We start from the raw sequence: 21,584 nt of genomic DNA, 5'->3' as shown, positions 1-21,584 counted from the left end.
ATTTTATTATGGAGACTTGTCAAATGAAAATATTTAGTGGCATTTTCAAAATCATTTAGCAAAAATATAGAGTATCCAAATATTTTAATTCAGCATTATCTAGTTTCAAACTGCTCACTTTTTGAAATTGATTTCATAATGTTAAAAAATGTAATCCTCTCTACAAACAAATGTGACACTTTAGATTTGAAGGAAATCCTGGGTAAAATTACTTAATAGCTTTTTCTAGGAAAACCTTTGATGCATGAAGGCAAGGAGAACCAAAATACATCTATGAAGCTTTGACACTACCCCATCTCACAACCATTATTTCTAGTCCATAATCACTCTCCATCCAGTGTAGTGTTTATTTTGGTGCTCAGCCATCTACTGTCCTGAAATGTTATTTGAAGATTTTAAGTTGATATTTATGTCTCTGGAGTAAAACAACTTTTGCTCTACCTCAGCTACTAAATAGTAATAATTGTTGATTTTATTAATATAAACCATTGCCCTTACTGACACAGGTAAGTTTCATTTCCTACTTTCAGATGCCAAATACCTTCCTCATTAAGAGATAAAATATGGGTTAAAATATGACTGTTGTTTCTCAGCACAAAGTATATTTAAACTGAATTCCTTGAAGGGAGGATCTGGGTCTTATGCATCTTTGTTTTTTTCTGTGCCTGGCAGAGAGGTTAGGAACATTATTGGTGGCTCAACATATTTTTTTTTTTAGGGAATGGGTGAATTCATATTTTATTTTCATTTATTCTATTGATAAATTTTAAATTATTGATAACTTTTATGTCTACATAAACCTGTTTATTTTCTCAAATGGTAAATGTTTAAACTGATGGTCTCAAAATAATACTGCAAAGGCATTTTAATTTAGGCAACTTGGAGATATCAGCCATAAATACTACAAAACTTGAAAATCATTCATTTTAAAAGTTACTTTGCCTTCAGTGTGAATTACTGTTTATTTTAGAATATATATATTATTGATACCAAGTTCATGGTATATTATTACTTACAATCAAAAGGATAGGCGTAATAACAAACCAGCAAGCTCTCCACCATAGCCAGAATATCCACCTCTTTGCTCCAATCATCATTTCTATATCCTCAATGAATCTGTTCCCTCCTAAAGAAAATAAAGAGTACATTGAGTGCTTGCCAATATTTTCTTCCAGTAACCATTGTGGCATCTATTATATTTCTGTGTCTAAACATTTTTCTGTATCACAACAATGAATCATACACTTGTAATTACCTTTTCTTCATAACATATTTTTGTCCAGTGTATTTTATTTTACTATTATAATAGTATAAAAATGAATACTGTAATTCGGTAATCATAATGAAAACGAATCAAACTAAACTGTCTTAGTAAAACTTGAAAATAATTTTATAGTTACTATTTACCATAAATTCAGATGATTCCTACTAGCTCCAGTATAGCTGCAATTAAAATGTCCCATCCAGCACAGCAGTGGTCAATCAGATGAACCCAGTAAATTCTAGCCTACCAAAAATATATTGATTACTTCTAATTTGATATTTTTGATTAATGAGGTATTCAAATTGAATCTATTAATTTGATCTTGACATATGTTCCTTAGTTTCACTTCCGCTAAAATGTGTAAAGGAATGTTTCAGAAGTAAACCCAAATATGGCTTTAAATGTATCAAAAATCTTTCAATCTATAGTGAGTCACTGGAAAAAAAAAAGCACTTAGAATAGTTGATTATCAGAATGATATGCAACGTCTGTATGTTCTGTAGTGGTTGCCAAGAAATGTAGCATGTGTTTAAAGTCTGTAATCTTTTTGTAACTGAGATAACTGTTCATTATTGGGCCTCATCATCTGCAAAGTAGACTTACTATAAAAGCAATAATCAAGAAAACTGGGCCAAAACCCAGAAAACTTTGATCTAAGTCATGCATGGACTTGTCACTAAGCATCCTCTTAAGCCTTGGTTTATTTAGTTAGGTTATAAAGTATGTTCCAACTAACAATTTGTCTATGAAAAAAAATGTTGTAGTATACCGGAGTCTCACAGATGAGACCAAGGAGAAAAGAAACAAAGCAGCAGCCCAAAGTTATGGAAACCCTCATTTTCTTCATCACTTTGGGAAATAAGTCTTGAATCGTTGTTGTGATCGTTTCTTCAGAGGGGTAGAAATGACATGTTATATGTCAACTTATTTGCCAATATTGTTAATCACATAATTCAATGTACCTTAATCAAATTTACAAATACATGTTGAGAAGAGACTCTGAGCCCTGCTCCTTGCTTTTAAAAACCCATAGGGTTATTTCTTTTGACAGTCACCACTTGTTCTGATGAAAATCAAATGCAGTTCTATTTGTTGTTTTTAGTCTGCTTTATATGATTTTTCACTGATAGTAACTGTAAGGTAACAGTTCCCTGTGAGCTGGATTAGTGTAAAAGAAAGAATTCTAATAGGACTTTTAAATAAGGTAAATTTTTGAAAGAGTGGTGTGGAGACAGAAAGGATTCTAGGTTTAGAAATAAATGTTTTCATGAAATAGGGAACTGGCTAAGAGTAGAAGGATGTGTAAATGAAAATATCAGAAAACATGTTTGAGATTTTCAAGGACTTTGAAAGCCAACCAGAAAACTCTGGACTTTATCCTATAAGCAGAGTAATCTATGAAAATATTGTATTTGAGAAAGTGGTAGGATGAAAATTGCTTCAGAATTTCCCTAGTCATGTAAGCTAGGTAAATCTCTATGTATGTATAGACGTATGTAGGAGGATGATCATTGCAGCAGTGTGTTTAATTTTTTTAAAATTGCATATCATTCATATGCCCATTATTATGGCAACAAAGAGATTGTGATTTAGTTACATCTACATGCCTGTGTATCAGTGGTATTTGTAATGAATGCTAAAACAACTTTCAGAGTCATATAACTTCACATTTATGTGAAACTTTAAAAATGTATGTGTTATTTACAGAAACATATAAAATGCATATAAAAATGGACAAAATAACATACAAAATCCACTCTAAGAGTTGCTTCTAGAGAAAATTGTGAATTGTATTAGGAAGAGAAAAACAGAGGACTTCAAATTCACCTGTGACAGTTTATTTTCTTAAAATATCTGAAACAAGTATGATAAAATAGTAATGTGTATTCCTTTTGAATGTCAAGTGTTTTTCTGTATTTAAATTTTAGTTAAAACAACTTTGAGAAAGATCATTCTGAGATTAACAGCTAGAGAGGGTAATAGGGGTAATAAAAGCACGTTTTCAAGTAGAGGAAACACAAGAGAAATATAAGAGGAATATGTTAACACTGGAAGTATTACTTACCAATTGAAGCAAACTGAGAATCGAGACCCAAAGTTAAAAGCATGAAAAAAAATAATATGGACCAAAATGGACCACCTGGGAGTTGGGCTAGAGCTTCTGGATAGGCAATGAATGCCAAATCAAAACCTATAAAAAATGTATGGTATTTTAAATTAGTTACCAAGAATATTCACATTTAAACATTTACAAAATAAGATATTTTTTTTTAAATCTCATCTTATTTGACAACACAATCCATGACATACATTTTTTTTACCAACTATTTCATGTTCCCTTTTTACATTATTTAATTTGGTTGTTTTGTGATGTGATAATGGGAACACGTGACATGAATTAAGTTAGCAATACAGACTGTAATGTAAATGGTACATTCCTCACGTAAGAAATTTTAATTCTTTTTATAGTTTCATTGAAATTATTTTATTTTTTAAGATTGACAAAGAATAACAACTGTCTTAAATTCCAGAAACATAAATTAGTTTGTATTATCTTAGGCTAGAAACTCTGAAAGAATTGCACTATTAAGAAATATATATTTATGAACTAACTTTTGTTTTTAACCTTCTCTTCAAATGTTTACCCAGAATCACTATATGGATATATGCAAAATTGTATATAATGAAAGTATAAATTAAATCTTGTTTTCCATTTGATGTTACCTTTAGAGTGTTTTTAAATTTTGTGCCAGTTCTATTTTGTGATCCTCAGTTTTAAGTATTTTTGTTTCTCCAACCTCCCAGAGGACTAACTTAGGATTCATGAAAATTAGCTTTTAGTCTAGGCTCTATTACTTCCTAAATATTTGACCTTCTCCAATACATATATGACCTTTCTGTGCATCAATCCACTTCTCTGTAACTGAGGAGCTGGACACTGGATAATCTACAAGGTCCCTGACATTCTGTTATGAATCATCAGTCTTTCCATGATATGATACTAACTATAAACAAAATTTTAATGAAGAATCTCTACTTAAAAGAACCCTAGTATTTTTTTCCCAAGAATCTATAGCCACATAATCAAGCATCCCTAGCTAATATCTATAAAGTTGGGCAGTTCACTAAGATTCCTTTAAGGCTATACACAACTGGACACTCCAAGTCACTTGACTCTCTTATGTATATGATGTTCATGTGATTTAAAAATTCAAACCTAATACTGTAATTATACAGAGGGATTTGTATGTACATTTTCTTTCTTTTATAATGTATGGGAAGTGTTTAGCATGATGCCTGAACCTTGAAGTTGTATAGTAAGTGGTTCATATTAAGTACTAACCTAAACATCCTCTTCTTCAACAGCGTTTCCCTAATATACTCTTGTTTACATGTATATTCATTATATTATTACAGCAACCAAATTATATAAGATAAAATAAGGAAGAAAATGCAATATTCTAAATCATGACTGTTTTAAGTAAATTTCTATAAACTATATTAGAGTTTCATAAGTGAGATACATTGAATTAATCAAAGTTGATCATATACAGCATTACATACCTGATTTTACAACTTGAGAAACTTCCTTTCCAGATATATGGGCCATGTGTCCCAATATAGAAAAAATAGCAAATCCAGCAAACACACTAGTAAGACAGTTTGTCAAACAAACTACAATGGCATCAGAGAAGCAGTTGTTTTTGAACTTATTGTAAGATGATAGAGCAACTAAGCCACCCCAAGCCACTGAAAGGGAGTAAAATATCTGAGTGGCAGCATCTTTCCAAACCTATAAGAGAAAATAATTTAATATTTTAAAACATATAATCAATTTTTCACTCATATAAATATTTTACATATGCAAATGAATATGTTAGTAATATCAATGAAATGAAAACCCAAATGCCCACTACTCAGCTTGAGAAATAAAATGTTACAGTCTTTTAAAAGACTTCCTTATCATCATCACCTTTCTACCCACCAGTGGTAATTGCTATCTTGACTTTTGTTCATAATTTCTTTGTTCATTTTTACACTTAGTTTTGAATGTTTTGGAATTTATAGAAAAGTTAATACATGTAAACATATACAATGTGCCATTTTTTATTAGGTATTATGAGATTTATCCATCATCAAGTTGAACTGTATAAAATGTCCACTTTGTGACTCAAAAGAATATTAGCAAATTCATTTAGTTAAATTAAATTTATGTAGTTTTAATTATTCTTTTCTACCTGTTTGTTTGTTTGTTTTTGAGACACAGTCGCAGCTCTGTTGCCAAGGCTGGAGTTTGGTGGCAAAATCTTGCCTCACTGTAACCCCTGCCTGACAGGTTCAAGCAATTCTTGTGCCTTGGCCTACAGAATAGCTGGGATTACAAGCACATGCCACCACACCCAGCTATTTTTTTGTGCTTTGGTAGAGATGGGGTTTCACCATGTTGGCCAGGCTGATCTCGAACTCCTGACCTCAGGTGATCTGCCTGCCTCAGACTCCCAAAGTGCTGGGATTACAGACGTGAACAACCANTTATTACCACACTGCATATGTCACAATTTATCCTTTCTCCTGGTGATGGACATTTAGGTCATTCAGTATGTTGCTATTATGGAGCTGTGAACATTCTTGTACATTCCTCATCTGTAGGTGTGGAACTGTGATGTCGTAAAGTATCTGCATTCCTCCCTTCTAAATCTTGCCAAATTGTTCTTTAAATGATTATACCATTTTGCATTCCCACCACCTGGGTGTGAGGGTTCCCATTCCTCCACCTACTTGCCAACACTTCATTTTCCATAGGAGTCGTTTTTGTTTCTGTGAAATTCCCAGTCATGTCTTTTGCCAGTTTTTGGTTTGGACTGTCTTACTTGGTTTCTAAAATTCTTGATGTAATTTGGATTCTAATCTTTTGACTATTATATATGTTGATATTTTTCCTCCCAATTTGTGGCTTAATTTTTTTACCTTTTAACATTGTGTCCTTTAATGAACCAAGGTTTTTGCTGTTGGTTTACTGTAGCTGAAGGTATCTATCTTTGACTATATGTATTAACCTTCATCTCTATAATTTTTTAAAAAACTGCTCAGCCCAAGGTTATAAAGGTGTTATTCTATATTTTCTTCTAAAGGAGTTAAAGTTTTGCCTATATTGTTAAATTTTCAATTCACCTAATATTGATATTGTGCATATCGATATATATGATATGTGAATATGTGAAATTTCCAACTGATGTTGTTTCCTGAATGGGATATCAATTGCTCAAGGATAATTGATATTATCAATTAAATAAATTAGATATCAATTGGATATCAATTCTATCAATTGGATTATCATCTCTTTCCTTATTGATCTACATTGCCACCTCTGCCACATACCAAGTTCCATTTGTTTTTGTATCTGAGACTACTATCCTGTTCCACTGGTCTATATGTTTATACCTATGCTAACACCTCAGTATTTTAATTAGTACAGCATTATAAATATTGTTTCATATCTGGTAGGAGAAGTCCTCTTTACTTCAGATACATCTTGGGATTTTGGCCTTTTTCCTTTCCAAATAAAATTTAGAATCAAATTTCAAGTTCCATAGAAAACTGTTTTGGGATAGATCATGGTTATTTCACTTATATTTAAGAAAACCATGTTAGAATTAAAATGCCCTCTTATTTCTTAGGCCACTGTCCATATTAAGAGATGAACAGCATGCTCATGTTGGTCTCTGAGCTTCTTTTACTTGATATGTTATGTGTGCCTGTGTGATGGTGAAGTGGGTTTGGCAGTCCTGTGTTGTGTAAGAATGCTACTGAATACCATGATGTGTTCCTAGGTTGCAAATAAAAATGAAGATAAATTCCAAACATAGTTTTAATCTCCATATCTATTAATCTCATACCCATATACAAGATTATTACATTATGGATTAGGAAATCATAATTCAATTTTTATTAATTGGCTGTATACAATTGGCTAAAACTGAATCTATGTAGGTCTTAGTTTCATCACTGTAAAATGAGGGAGTTAGAAAAATAATCTCTGAATTCCTGAAGACTGCTCTATCTATAAATTTGTGTGGTTCTCTACTCTCCTGGATATCTCAATGAAGTTCAGATATTCCAAGAAAAGGAAAGACACCTGATTATGATTCCATGTTTAGAATATATATTGTGGGGATTGAAGAAAAAAACCTAAGAAAAACAACTGTCATTGCCAGCAAATCCCCCAAGAAAGGAGATGGGTAATGTTATGTTGGAGAGTAGAGGGGTGAGAAGATTAAATTGTATGTTTCACAAGGAGTTTTAGGTTTTACTCTGATTTTTTAAGATGTTAGAATCACTGAAACATAGAACAATATAAAGGTGTCATATAAATTTTTCAGAGTGATTTCAAGGAAGTACAAAACCCAGATATCTTAGGCTTGCAAAAGCCACTAAAATAATATCAAAGAGGATTTTTAACTAGGTTCAAAGTCATGAGTTTCAAAAAAAAAAAAAAATGGTGAATCTACTTCTTCGGGAAAATGTCGTGATTCTAACAAGATAGTATAAGAGAAATAATTGAAATAATTGTACATTAGCTCATATTTATATAAAAGCTTGCTATTTCCAAGTTCATTAACATATTTTATCTTGTTCAATAACCTCACATAGAGAAGGTGATGAATGATAATTTCCATTTTATTTGTTTCTTATTTACCATCCAAAATGGTCTTCAAATGGGGAAGAGATTAGCCAACAAGGCTAAAAAGAGTGAGGCCCAAAATAAATGAAGAAGCAAATTAAAATGGCCTGTGAACACATCAAAGTATATTAAGCTCCAAGACTATAATAATAAAATTCCATAGATCTAAAATAAGTTAAATCTGTGTGATTAACTTATTAATCACTTATTAATTGAGAGGAAATTACTGAGCACAAAAAAAGGTAACCAATGACCAGAGACTGGCGTTTTAGATTTCAGAAAGGTAACTGTAAATTAATGACAGATTTCCACAATTAAAAGCTAATACATTTGGCACTGATCACAAAAAAAAAATTACAAGAAATAATTACACATCTTCTTGTAAGTATTTAGTAAAGAAGACAGCAGTGGCTGGAAATTAGCATGAGTTCCATGAAAAATACTATAGCAAATTAAAACTAATATCCATTTGAATAATACTACTAGTTTGGCAGAAAATATAGCGTCTCTTGATTTCAACATAAGATTACAGGTTTTTAGTTGAACAGAAGCTTAATGTGTGCTAAGAATATGATGTGGCTAGTAAAAAAGTAAAAGCATTCTAGGCCATACTTACAGAAGCATACTATCTGTAGTATACTTACTGTTAATACTCTCAGCAGTCAAATTGTGAAAGATTTTACATACCAGTGGTACATTCAGTCATTATATGAAGGTAAAGTTAAAACAGGGTTACCCAATTCTTACTCATGGCACATGTTTAGGTTTCTGGTATAAGTAACAATTTTCGTTATGGAATGTTTAATCCATGTCAAATTTATGTTTTAACTTAACAATTCATTAGGCAAAATTTGATAATATTTTGGGTATATTAAATTTTGAAGAAAATTAAAATGTATATTAGACAATTAAACTTTCAACAGTAATCTCTAAAACTACTATGAGTTTATCCAATAAATCACATAGTCCTAGTCATCAACTTGCAAATATTTATGCATGAAATATTGTTTTTCATATTAATAAGCCTGACATTTTGTTGGTCAAATAGAATCAATTTATATGAATAAAAAATGACTTTTAAACCCCTATTTCTAAAAATTATCTTGCTATCAATAAAAGAATATTAATGATATTTTAAATATTAACTAAGTCAGACATCCTAGTGGATAGAAACTAATAAATGTAATTGTATATTCTTTTGCAAGCTATTACATTACAATACTCATATGGAACCAAAGACGTTTGGCATTTGCTTTTAAGATTTACCTACTCAGATAATCTGAAATCCAAGTTAAGACTCACCTCAGCTTCCCTAAGTTTTGTGAAATTTGACTGTGCTCCAATATAGTATGAAATGCCTTTTGAAGCACCCTCCAGAGTTGCACCTCGTACTAACAAGATCAGTAGGACCACATAGGGGAAAAGAGCTGTAAAATATACCACCTACCAAGAAAAGTAACCAAAAATTAGTAAGTTATTTTTAAAATCATGATGTATAATTGCATACAAGTGAAATTATTCGCCAGTTGAGATTAATTAAATAAAGTGCACGGGATTTCATAGGGTCTGATGATATACCAGTATTAGTGTGATATCTTATTTGCATCCTCACCACTCTCAAATAATCCATTTCAAAAATACTTTGATGTATTAATAAGCATTTCCTAGGTTTATGTTGTAAATAAATAATACATCAGCAATGATAACTTGGATTCTCAGCAGAAGACTCTCCTAAATATATCCTTATACATGTCTGTGGAGACTGAATGTCTTCTCTCAGTAAATTAATACATTGAGGCAAGGAGGGACATGATTTAAACCCTGCATTGGTTAATACATATGCAGCCTTCAAATAAAAGAAAAATATTTCCTAGCAGATGTTCAAATCCAAGAAAAGCATATTGAAGTAAATACTGGACACTTGTTACTGTTATCCTTACAGCTACCATTAAGAGAGTTTGATAGCACACACGCAAGTACACTGCTTCTGTACTAGATAACACATGGTTCCCAATGAGAAGATTGCCTTTGAGACCAGCTTTGCCTTAATGTGGATGATTTCCTTGATCCGTAGATGTCCTGTGTTTTATAACACACCCAAGGAGACGATTTAAACAAGCCATCCAGATACCAATAAAAATTAATTGCCTGGGTAAATGGCCTTTAATGGACTGTTTCAATATTAACATCAAAAGGAAACCAAGGGTTTCAAAAATGTGGAACTAAAACATTTTGGAAAGTTTTCACTGAATTTGTGATATTCACAGCATTTTTGTAATGTAACAGCATGTCTCATTACAATTTAACATTAACTGGATGTGCTAGATAATGTACTGAGAATACAAAGACAAGATTCCCAGTTATTCCTGTCCTCAACCTTTAAGGAAATTTCCATTGACTAGTTAAAAACACATAGACATTTTTTTCTGGGTATTGTGTAACTGTTCACAGAGAAAATTTCATGTTCTCTTAAATTACCATTATTCTCTCTGAAAGTTTATAAAAGTGAACAATGAAGTGTGAAAATAGAATGCTTTTCAGAAAAGGTCCTTTCACTGAGAGAAAAAGTTCTGTGTTCATTTTGGCAATATTTAAGAGAATGAATACATAGTGGGTGTACACACACACACACACACACACACACACACACACTTCTCTCTCTTCAACTAGGGGATTCCTGATACTATTACTCTATAGAACAAGGATCTAGACTTTTCCAAACCAAACACTGCAGTATATGATTCCATTCAAAATGTTTCTTTGTATAGTAGGATAGAAAATTTAGTAATATACTCTCAAGCCTCAGAATGCTTATCAGCTAAAAGGGTCCATGTTTTTAGGAAATGTGCAACTCTAGTACCAGCTTTTATTTTGTTTGTTTGTTTTGTATTTAGCAATAACAGAGATCCTATGTATTTACTTAGAGCTTAAGATGACCACTGAGAAAGCTTTTCACACATTTAAATGCTTCCATTATAGAAAAAAAAAAACATGCTTTTGATAATGCTTGATATTGAACTACAATGAAATTGGGAAGCTGCTATATCACTATCTGATGTGTTTTTTAAATTACCTTGCCAGAAGACTTGATTCCTTTAAAAAGTGCTGCTCCAACTATGAGCCAAGCCAGAAGAAGACAAAGTGCTAAATACCATACAATTACTCCAGTCTCATCCATTCCACTTGATCGTTGGAGCGCCACTTTACTGAAACACATAAGCCATTTTATGATCACAGAATCACTTGTCTTAAAGAAAATACATTGAATGTTTTAATATCATTTGTCCAAGTGGAAGCTTCATGAGTATTGTATCTTATTAATAGATCAAAATTCTGTGAGCCTTTATTGATGGATACCATCAATGAAAAGGCACAGATAGTTCGTTAAATGACCAGCCTCCTAACTTCAGAGTTAACCACATCCAATCCAAAGTTTCAAACCATAGAATAAAAGATCTATTGATTCTTTTAGCTATTACTTTCCTCTATTTCAAGATCCTTTATGTAAAGAAATTGACTTTATATCAGATTTTATATTTTACTATTGTAGTATTTTTCTCATATTAAAATAATGAGGAAAACATTTAGATTATAGTAAATATTTTCTCATTCTGTACTTATAGATATCACCAAACTCAAATGATCCCATTATTCACACCTTTTCCACAGACTTTATGTAAAATTCCAAGATTCTCACTAGGTACATGCATAGATCTAGGATCTTATTTCTAAGATTGAAGTTTGAGAACATTTGAAGATCCAAAGTTTAAAAGAGTTACAAAGGTCATTAACATGTGAATGAAGAAGAGATCATTTAGCAATAGAGTCAACAATATTAGGTGAAGGTAATGGTTAGGTATAGAGTAAGTAAAGAGAGATCATTTAATAAAAGTAAATATAACCCTACATATCTATTCTTACCATATAATGACAATGGTAAACAAAATTGATGAGGAATTACACTTTTTTAAAAAAGCAATCTTATTCATCACCCAACTATTTATCATTACAACTTGATCATTGCAGTCTAAAATTTGGATATTTTTTCTTCAAAGCAATTTCCTAACTCATAGCTAATAAGCACTTAATAAGTCAGTACAGCATTCTGCCCATTTAATAACTAATTTATAAAAGAGATTGCTGACTATGAGCTAATTTGCAGATAACTACTAATAACATGGCATAGGTAAACATTTGAGTTAAATGAAATATAATTTGCTCTGACTTCTCTTTTTCTATTTATGTGAATTAAGGAGGGGTTGATTAATATTTTGTTGTTTTATATGAATTTTAAGATAACATCTCTTTAAAAGTAAATCATCTAGCATACTTACTTCCAATATTGTTCACTGGGAAGCTGCCCTGGCTGATAAATTTCACTGCCATTGATGCAGGTAAGATTGTTGATGTCTACCCGGCTTTTATTTATTTGGATAATCTCCAGTATTCCATTATTTACTGTACTCACATTACAGTGTGTTACTAAAAATGATAGAAAAAAAATATATAGACACAGACATGTACTTAGTTTTAGAAGAGTACTTTCCTGGAAAAAAAAGTTTTAATGATAAATGATTTAAATTACCATCAAAATTGTTACTTGGAGAAAGTGGAGTAGAAATCTTACAGATGGAATAAGCTATGTACATTCAGCATTTTAAAATCTTGTCTACTAAACTAGGAGGGATTACATAATTGTCTGCCTTTGTAAACCATGATTATATTTACAGTAACAACAGGTATAGAGTAACAATTGTTTCAGTTGCAGTATAGTGCTCTAACAAACTTTTGGTATGTGGAATTACCTATGCAGCCTATGTTTTAAATAAATTAAAGCCTTTAAACTCAGAAGCATTACATATTTATAAATTTATTCTCTGATGTACATAGGTAATTAAAATGGCAATAATCTATGACATAGATGGTACATTATCCCTAAAATTAGCAACATATAACATGAACAACATCTACTGTCTCCTGAGACACACACAACTCTCATGGATAGCACTTTTCTCCCTTTGTCATTTTCTCAGTTTCTCCTCTCCTGCCCAGAGCTTAGGCCTGGAAGAAGTACTCCTAGGCAAGATTGAGCCTTCCTGGCTGCTTTCAGAGATTAACACATTGTATTACTTATTTTTCAGATTATATATGTTAGCTTCTGCTTTCACCAGTGACCTTTGGACCCCTTAAAATGTACCTAAATTGCTTAGAGAATGATTTAACCCTTCAAGCACATAAAAAAAATGAAAGAATTATTTGGGGGTTGACAAATTTTACCTATTGGTGATCTGCTACAGTTTTTATCTGACCACGAAGAACAATTTTTCCATGGTAGTTCACTTTGAAAAGAAGCAAACATGTAGTAAAGACTATAGGCAATTATGACATTGTAATAGATTGTCACAAAAATGGATATCAGGACCATTGTAATTCCCACACCTAGAAAAAAAAGAACAATTAAAAACCAAACTCAAGTGAAATTTATTTTGCTAATTCATAAAAAAAAAATGTATCTCAATTACCACAAAATCAATTGTAAAATAAAAAAGACTGTTTCCGGCTGGGCGCGGTGGCTCAGGCCTGTAATCCTAGCACTTTGCCAGGCTGAGGCAGGCGGAACACTTGAGGGCAGGAGTTCCAGACCTATGTGGCCAACGTGGTGAAGCCCTATCTCTACTGAAAATACAAGAATTAGCTGAGTGTGTTGGCGCACACCTGTAATTCCAGCTACCTGGGAAGCTATGGCAGGAGAATCGCTTGAACCTAGGAGACGGAAGTTTCTGTGAGCTGAGATCCGCCACAGCACTCCAGCCTGGGCGACGGAGTGAGACTCACTCAAAATAAAGAAAGACTGTTTTGAATGACTTTTTTTCTTTTTTCTTCCTGGGAGAGTAGGGGTTAATGCTGTCTGAGCAATTTTCTTCTAAATTTAAATTCACTTTTATGATTGGCTTTTGGATGCAGTTTTTCAGTTGATTAGAAAAGGTTTTAAGGACAAGGCCAGAAGACTTGTTTTATGCCCATCAAATTCACATAAAGCAAAACCCAAGTCTATTACTTTTTCTTATTAAGCCTACAAATTCTTGTCAGATCATGCAAAGCAGACATTCTTTAGACCAAAAAAAAAAAAAAAAATTCAAAGCTCATATCTTATTTACTCACTGAACAACACAATATTCATCTACAAATCAACATTTTGAAAAGTAGAAAATGAAGCCTCTAAATTAATGACCTGAAGGGATGGTGTACATATTTTTACAACTATGTGTAAAGAAAATTAAATAATTCAATGACAATCTGAATTTAAATATCAAAAATTTCCTTAACTAGGTAGTTTCAGAATGCAGTTTAGCATGCTGAATAAAACTCCTATGCTTAAAACTAGCTTTTAAGGTAGTTTCCTCACTCTTCCAGAGCAATATTCTAGTCACGAATTTATTTTTGATGTTGCATTGAAAACAATTTTTGCAAGCTAGCATATACCAAAATTATATTTAATCTTCAGACAAAAGAGGTAGTTTAATGCTTAGTAACAATTAAGGTATTTATTAAGCTTTACCAGTGTCCTATTAGGAGCATCCAAGAAAAAATGGCCTACCTTCAACTTTTCTGAATGAGGCATTGTAAAAGATATGCAAAGGCAGTAGGACAAAGGCTAAATAGAAGTAGAAAAAAGTCAGAGACTTTAAATTAGAGCACTAGATCATGTGCCAAAATAATTCAAAAGGTGAAAATAGGAAAATAATGATACCCTTATAACTGTCTTTAGTGTGCTTTCTAACCCTTCCCATTTCTGCAGCCCAGGATAAACAGAAATAAAAACATTTGATTTTTAAATTCTATAGTGGCAAACTGTGCAGCAACACAACAATAATGCATGTTTACTTTGCCTTAAATTGTCAGAATAAGCAATTTTTTCTTCCTCGTAGTGAAGGTAGCTATATGCACAAATATACTAATAACCATGGTAAAGAAAATGCTTTAATACCAACCTTGAAACAATGGAAGAATCCTCCAAACTGAAACTGGACCTAAGCTAGCAAATTGTCCCAGTGAACACTCCAGAAAGAACAAAGGTAAACCAGCCAACGCTAGCATAATTGCATAAGGTATCAGGAAGGCACCTAAAAAAGGTAAGAACCAAAGCACTATTACACGTCAAAGTCTTGATGACACTTTCACAACCAACATAACATTTTAAAAGCATCCTGATACAGTGGAATCAAAATGTGCTGGGTTTGAGCCTAAACTTCACTACTTTCTATGAATAAGTAGTTGATTCTTTAAATCTTGGATTTCTCATCTATGAAATGGGTATCCTAGTATTACCTAATGAGGTTGTTGTGATTATTACAAACAATAAAGTATAAAAACTTAACCAGAGGAATTGAGCGATCCCAGGCATTGGAGCCAGATAGACCTAGGTTGAAATCCTGCCTAGACCATTTACCAGTTATGTGACCTAGGGCAACTTACCTAATGTCTGAACCTTGGATTCCTTATAAAAGGGAGAACAATACCAACTCAGTTTGTGGTAAGGGTTCAAATACAGTGCCTATGTGAAAATGCCTGCCAAAATGGCAGGCACGCAGCCATTTTGCTTTTCCTCCTTTCTCCTTTAAAAATAAATGATCTATTTTTAGGACTAGGTGTAAAAATGCTAATGTGGCTCAGAGTGTAAGTTACTGAAATTAGGTTTATTGTTCTCCAAAGAGTCACAAGGTTCTTCACTCAATACAAAACATATTGTTTTTGTTTGAAAATTCTGAATTTTGAGACATACTCATTAATTTTCAATTTGATTAAGAATAATTCACCCACACTAGATGATTCATCTCCCCCATTCTTTTAATCTTTTATCATTTTCCTTTTTTTTTCTTTCTACTTTTGGGGCATAGTGTTTTTCATTAGAAGCTTTACCAAATTATAGGTTGAAGCCAGGACAGAATATTAAACTTATTGATAAAACATTCTAGAAATATTGGTAAAGTTTAATAAGGAATGTAGGGATCACTGGATAAAAATGGGTTTTCAGATTATGTACATTTTATTTACTCATGTTACAGTTTTGCCTCAACTATTTTTCATATTATGATACTGTGTAATGTCACACCTAAAAATAACATTTTTTTCAACTCTCAGAATACATCTACTACAAATGAGTCTATAAAGCACTTGTTATTTATTCATAGGTAACTGACTTACTTTAATGCTAACCCTGGAAGTCACTAGACCATAGGGAAAAATATGTTTGTAAAGATGTTGCAATGCACATACCATCTTTACTATGACTAATAGAAGTTCAAGTCCTGTGAAAGACAAACATGAAGAAAAAATACAGAATATCCCTGTTTAACTACAATAAACAAGTTTAACCAGCTGAGTGTGAACAGGTATTTTTCTTTACAAAAAGATTATTTTCTTCAGTGTTATGTCTGACTTCTCAGCTATTATTATCAATATTACCCATAGTTGATAAATTGTTAATATAGTGGCCATAAATTGTCAATAATGCAGACCTAGACCCTAAAGTGACAGTTCTCTTTCACAAACTGTTAAAAAGAATATACAGATAAAAATGTTTCCAGGTTTTAGAAATAACTTTTAAACCTGACCATATTATTAAACCTAATTAGCATTTAACAAATTTGAATCTCACTTTCCTCTTCTAGTCTTGGACAAAAGAAGAAGCATTGAGAGTGTTAACTTAAAAAACTGAAAACCAATATGGCATATTAAATTTTAGAGGAAATGATGAAAAAGATAATAGCATACAATTAATATTATTGTTTTGACTATATTTTAAAAGTTTCTATTATAACTAGTTTAGGCCGGGCATGGTGGCTCATGCCTGTAATTCTATCACTTTGGGAGGCCGAGGAGGGTGGATCACAAGATCAGGAGTTCAAGAGCAGCCTGGCCAAGATGGTGAAACCCTGTCTCTACTAAAAATATAAAAAGTAGCCAGGCATGGTGGCGGGCACCTGTAATCCCAGCTACTGGGGAGGCTGAAGCAGAAAATTTCTTGAACTCGGGAGGTGGAGGTTGCAGTGAGCCAAGATCGTGCCACTGCACTCCAGCCTGTGTGACAGAGCAAGATTTTATCTCAAAATAAAATAAACTTGTTTAATGTAGTTCCTAGAAAATTGTGGCAATTATTGGGCCTATGTATGATGTCAAGGCACAGGGGATTTCTTACTCTAAACATGAGTTACAAGAGGCTTAAAATGAGTCAGAATGTTTCTCTTCACCACACTGGACCTTAGGACATAGACATAAACAAAATTGTAGTTTCTGATGTGTTTTCCAGCTGACTGAATGACCCAGCTTCTAGATAGGGGAATTTATGCTACTGACACTTAAAGCATTTAATAAACAGAATTCCTTTCTTAAGTCTCTGAAGACCACTGTGAATATTGTAATGTAATCAATTAGCAAGAATTATGATTGAAATATCACCACACAAAATCCTATCATACTAAGAAAAATAATTATAGTGGCACAGTCTCACTGGCACCCAGTTATGAAATATAAGGGCATGTCACCTCTATACTTCTAATAGAACCTGTAATTACAAGTAAATAAAATATGGTGTAAGTGAAAAAGTTGTTTGGACATTACTAGAGAATTGTGCAATTCATTTTCTTTCCCATTGTGTGTCACCTCAAAGTTGTATTTCTCTCCTTATTCTAATTGAGTCTACCCTAATGATCTACAAGGTATAAACAGCATTTTTTTGCAGGAATAAAACATCAATCCTAGAACTAAATTATTTCATTTTAGAATGATCTTCTACATAGTCAGTCCAGTTACATGTAACTTAATATTGCAGCTTAAAAACTAAACATTTAATTTTTAATCATCTCTTTCCACACTTAAATCATCACAATATAATGCATTATTTTAGTTAAACAAATAATTTGAGCTTCTTAATTGAACTTGATTTCTCTGTTTATGATTCAGCTATAAATTAAGCAAAGCACAATTTGAGTCTGAACAGATTATCACAGAAACATGCATAAATTAGGAAAAGTATGTCATAGTTGAAGATTACATGAGATCTCATATCAGAAGCTTAGAAGTGCTAAAAATAAAGCTTTCATCAAGTTTATATCTGAGGATTTTGTGAAACTAGCTTTCTAACTTGAGCTAGTAGCTCAGACTAATTAATAAATTCAATATGCTTTTTTCTCATTCTCCCACTAACCCAAACTATCAACTATCATATGCCTTCCTTCAATGTGTAAAACATCCTCAGAGGCCATACAGCATCACATTTAAAACTGGAGGGAAAAGCAAAGGTGTGGGGTGGGGGTGAAATAGAATACCTCCACCATTGTTGTAGGTCAGATATGGAAATCTCCACACATTTCCCAATCCCACTGCATATCCAACCATAGATAGAAGATAATCCGATTTTTTGGACCAGTTACCACGGTCCTGATTCTCATCATTTTCACCAACATGGAAATTCTCTGATGAAGCTGACACTTTCTGGGGAAGAGAAAACATCAACAGCTTTTCTTTCTACTATTACAAATTCCACAGAAGCATAATTTCACAAATCCATAGAACAACACAAAAATGGGGGGAACAAACCCTGAAAACCATAGCTGAGGGGAATGCTTTAGAAAGTTGGGGAGATTTCTGCTGATAGCTGCTTTTGCTTTACAACATTTACCCATTAGAGTGAGCATGGTTCTGTAGGTATGTTTACTACTCCATCAGCTGAGATTATCCAAATTTTGGTAAAAACGTTAAATGTGACACCAGTGTGAGGCACAAATGAAAGCAGACAAAGCAGGTTGGAAATACAAAGGTCTCTGTCACAGCAGTGTGAGGGGCAAATGAAAGTAGACAAATCAGGTTTCAAATACAAAAATCTTAAAGATGAATTAGATAAAGTCATTACTATTGATATTGTAGCAGATCTTTGAGCAGGAACAAATGTAGTTTCTACTGGAAAAAAAGCAAACGAACAAGAATCCATAAACTTTTCTTATGGCGTGATAATATTGGATATATCAAGTTAAGGGTAGTTTAACTTTTCTCTGTCTTATAGATTAAAATCAGTGCTTTTCTAAAAGCCATAGAATAATGTGCAGAAACAAATTCTCCTGTGTCACCAGATGGAGTAGCTCTCTCTCCACTTGGGAGGGGGAGGAGGGATAGGGGTTCTCCCAACCTGCTCACTGCTCTGGAGTATGGAGGGTTCCTTGGGTCAGTTAGGGACAGTATACTTTTGCACTTTTCTCTAGCATATGGACACAGTTAGGAGAGGGACAGAGAACAGGATTATATGGGTACTCCCAAGGCAGAGGATGAGGTGGCCCTGAGTCTTCTAGCTATGAGAGTAAGAGCTTTTCTTTTTTCTCTTCTCTATAGTTATAGCTCAGGCACACTTAATAGTTGAACAGAAATGTGGAGAACAAGGAAAAGTCACAGAAAGCAAAAACTGAGACTAGCAACTTCTCTTAAGTTTTCCACTCTCAGGCCCTCCACACCTCCCACAGCTCCCAAACCCCTACCTCCATCCCCCTGCACTTGAAGAAAGTCAGGCACTTCAACTTGTCCATGGTTGAAGCTGGCTCCGCCTCGTCTCCTCTTGCAGTCTGGCTGAGCTTGACTGGTGGCAGGTGCACACTCCCCTGTTCCTACTTGCCAGAGTGAGCCACCTTGCCCAGGGGTGGGACCATTTATGGAGAAGCTCTCTCCTCCCCCTCCTGGGTGTCCAGTAGTGTCAGTTACCGGAAGGGACTAAAGTGAGGCTCTGGTTTTTCCCCAGGTAAGCCTACATGTAGCAATCTCATCTCCTGCCCCAGCCCTGGGAAAGGGCTGGGCTGCTGGAGAGCAGAGCAGTCTGAGCCGAGATGACTGACAGACTTTGACTCAGAGCTGTGTAGGTGCCTTTGCAATCTAGTCTCCTTTCCTGGGTTCCCTGTTTCCTCCTAACCTCGCCTCAGTCTGGTCTCTGTTCTGGTGCCAAGTGTTGATCTCCACAAGTGCTGGAGGGAGAAGAGGGCCATCCTGTTCCCCAGAATTCTCCTGAACAGACCAAACCACCCTGGGTCCTCAGATTTCCCAAAGTTTTGCCCCTCACTAGAAAGCACTTGATTTCCTGGGGCAAATGCTGCTCCCAGAAGAAAAGCCCCTGAATTGGGCACCTTGAAAAGCAGCCAGGTGAGATAAGATTACCCAGCTGGCTCGGCCTGAAAAGAGCAACTTGGAACCTATATCTCGGGCTCCATTCTCAGCCTTCAGGACAGCTTTGCCTTTTACAGGGATTGCTTTGTGTGGTATTTCAAAGAAGCCAAACACAAACAAATTATTGAGTAGGTTTATGGGAAATTCTAACCCTAACAAAGAACCACTCTCTGTAAGAAAGATGAGGCTTAGAAAGTAAACTATGAGGAAACATCCCAGCATGACCAGGGAGGAAATATTATAATGTGGTTTACTAATAGAATGCCTTTTCATCAGAAAACTCAAAGGATTTAAACTCAGTCTGCCCGGGTAAGAGATAGTGATGGTGGTTCTATGAAGCACAGCACAAATTCATACACAGAGAGGAATGAACAAATAGGCAAATTCTGTACCCAATGTACAGCTCCTTTGTTCTCCACTGACTGATAAAATTTTTCATTTACAATAGAAATATGCCCAAGGGAATCTAGGCAGGTAAGGTAGAGAAAGTCCATGAAAGATGTAGGGTGCTAGTAAGGAAAGTATCAGTAAGTTTCACTTAACTTTGTCTTGAACATAACAAAGGCTGATGTGCATGTGTGTGTGCACACATACGCGTGTACCAATGGGGAGTTGGGGGAGGGAGAGTGCTAATGCATGAGTGCGTGCCTATTAGTACTATATACTACTGGTGTGACCTAAAGGCTAAGAGGAAACAGAAGGGAGAGAAGCAAGAAGGGCTTATAAACCTCCTTATAAAAGGAAGAGCTAAAAAGCAAATCCAATAGCATTTACTAAACTATCAAAATCCCATATAAATGAAAGGGGCCCACTTTGGGGCATTGAAAACAATTGGTAATCAAGAGACTAGAAAGAAAACAAGAAACATAAGGATAGAGAGATTATGGGGATTACAAGGTGTATTAGCCTATTCTCATGCAGCTATGAAGAACTGCCCAAGACTGGATAATTTATAAAGGAAAGAAGCTTAATTGATTCACAGTTTCACATGCCTGGGGAGGCCTCGGGGAAACTCACTTCACGGTGGAAGGGAAAGAAAACATGTCCTTCTTAACATGGCAGCAGGAGAAATGCCAAGCAAAGGGAGAAAAGCCCCTTATATGACCATCAGATCTTGTGAGAACTTACTATCATGAGAACAACATGGGGGTAACCACCCTCATGATTCAATTACCTCCCACCAGGTTCCTCTCACCACACGTGGGGATCATGAGAACTACAATTTAAGATTATATTTGGATGGGAACACAAAGCCTAACCATATCACATGGCAAGGGTATTTGTTATACAATGGGACCAATTTTCCCTGCCTATTATGCAGTAGAGAAGTTTCTATCACCTTTGAAAGTTGGAGCATTTAACACATAAAATGTAAGATAGATTTTAGATAATATACTTCTGTTTGGGGGGGGCAGGATTATTCCCATTACCATG

The 21,584-nt window shown here is 34.0% G+C and overlaps 1 protein-coding gene across 1 annotated transcript; it reads right to left on the bottom strand.

Moving 5' to 3' along the window:
• Positions 1 to 1,018: 1,018 nt before the first annotated feature.
• SLC6A14 (solute carrier family 6 member 14) lies at positions 1,019 to 19,646 on the bottom strand. Its single transcript, XM_017520744.2, has 12 exons — positions 19,475 to 19,646; positions 18,275 to 18,440; positions 14,939 to 15,070; positions 13,224 to 13,385; positions 12,281 to 12,428; positions 11,020 to 11,152; positions 9,249 to 9,389; positions 4,829 to 5,057; positions 3,330 to 3,455; positions 2,034 to 2,152; positions 1,408 to 1,507; positions 1,019 to 1,126 (listed from the first exon to the last, which is right to left on the bottom strand). The coding sequence occupies exons 1-11, from the start codon at positions 19,520 to 19,522 to the stop codon at positions 1,415 to 1,417; spliced, it is 1,497 nt and encodes a 498-aa protein (XP_017376233.1). The 5' UTR covers positions 19,523 to 19,646; the 3' UTR covers positions 1,019 to 1,126; positions 1,408 to 1,414.
• Positions 19,647 to 21,584: the final 1,938 nt, after the last annotated feature.

This window comes from Cebus imitator, unplaced genomic scaffold, assembly GCF_001604975.1.
Source record: "Cebus imitator isolate Cc_AM_T3 unplaced genomic scaffold, Cebus_imitator-1.0 Scaffold873, whole genome shotgun sequence".
Lineage (NCBI taxonomy): Eukaryota > Metazoa > Chordata > Mammalia > Primates > Cebidae > Cebus > Cebus imitator.
This window is presented reverse-complemented; position numbering and strand designations above follow the sequence as displayed.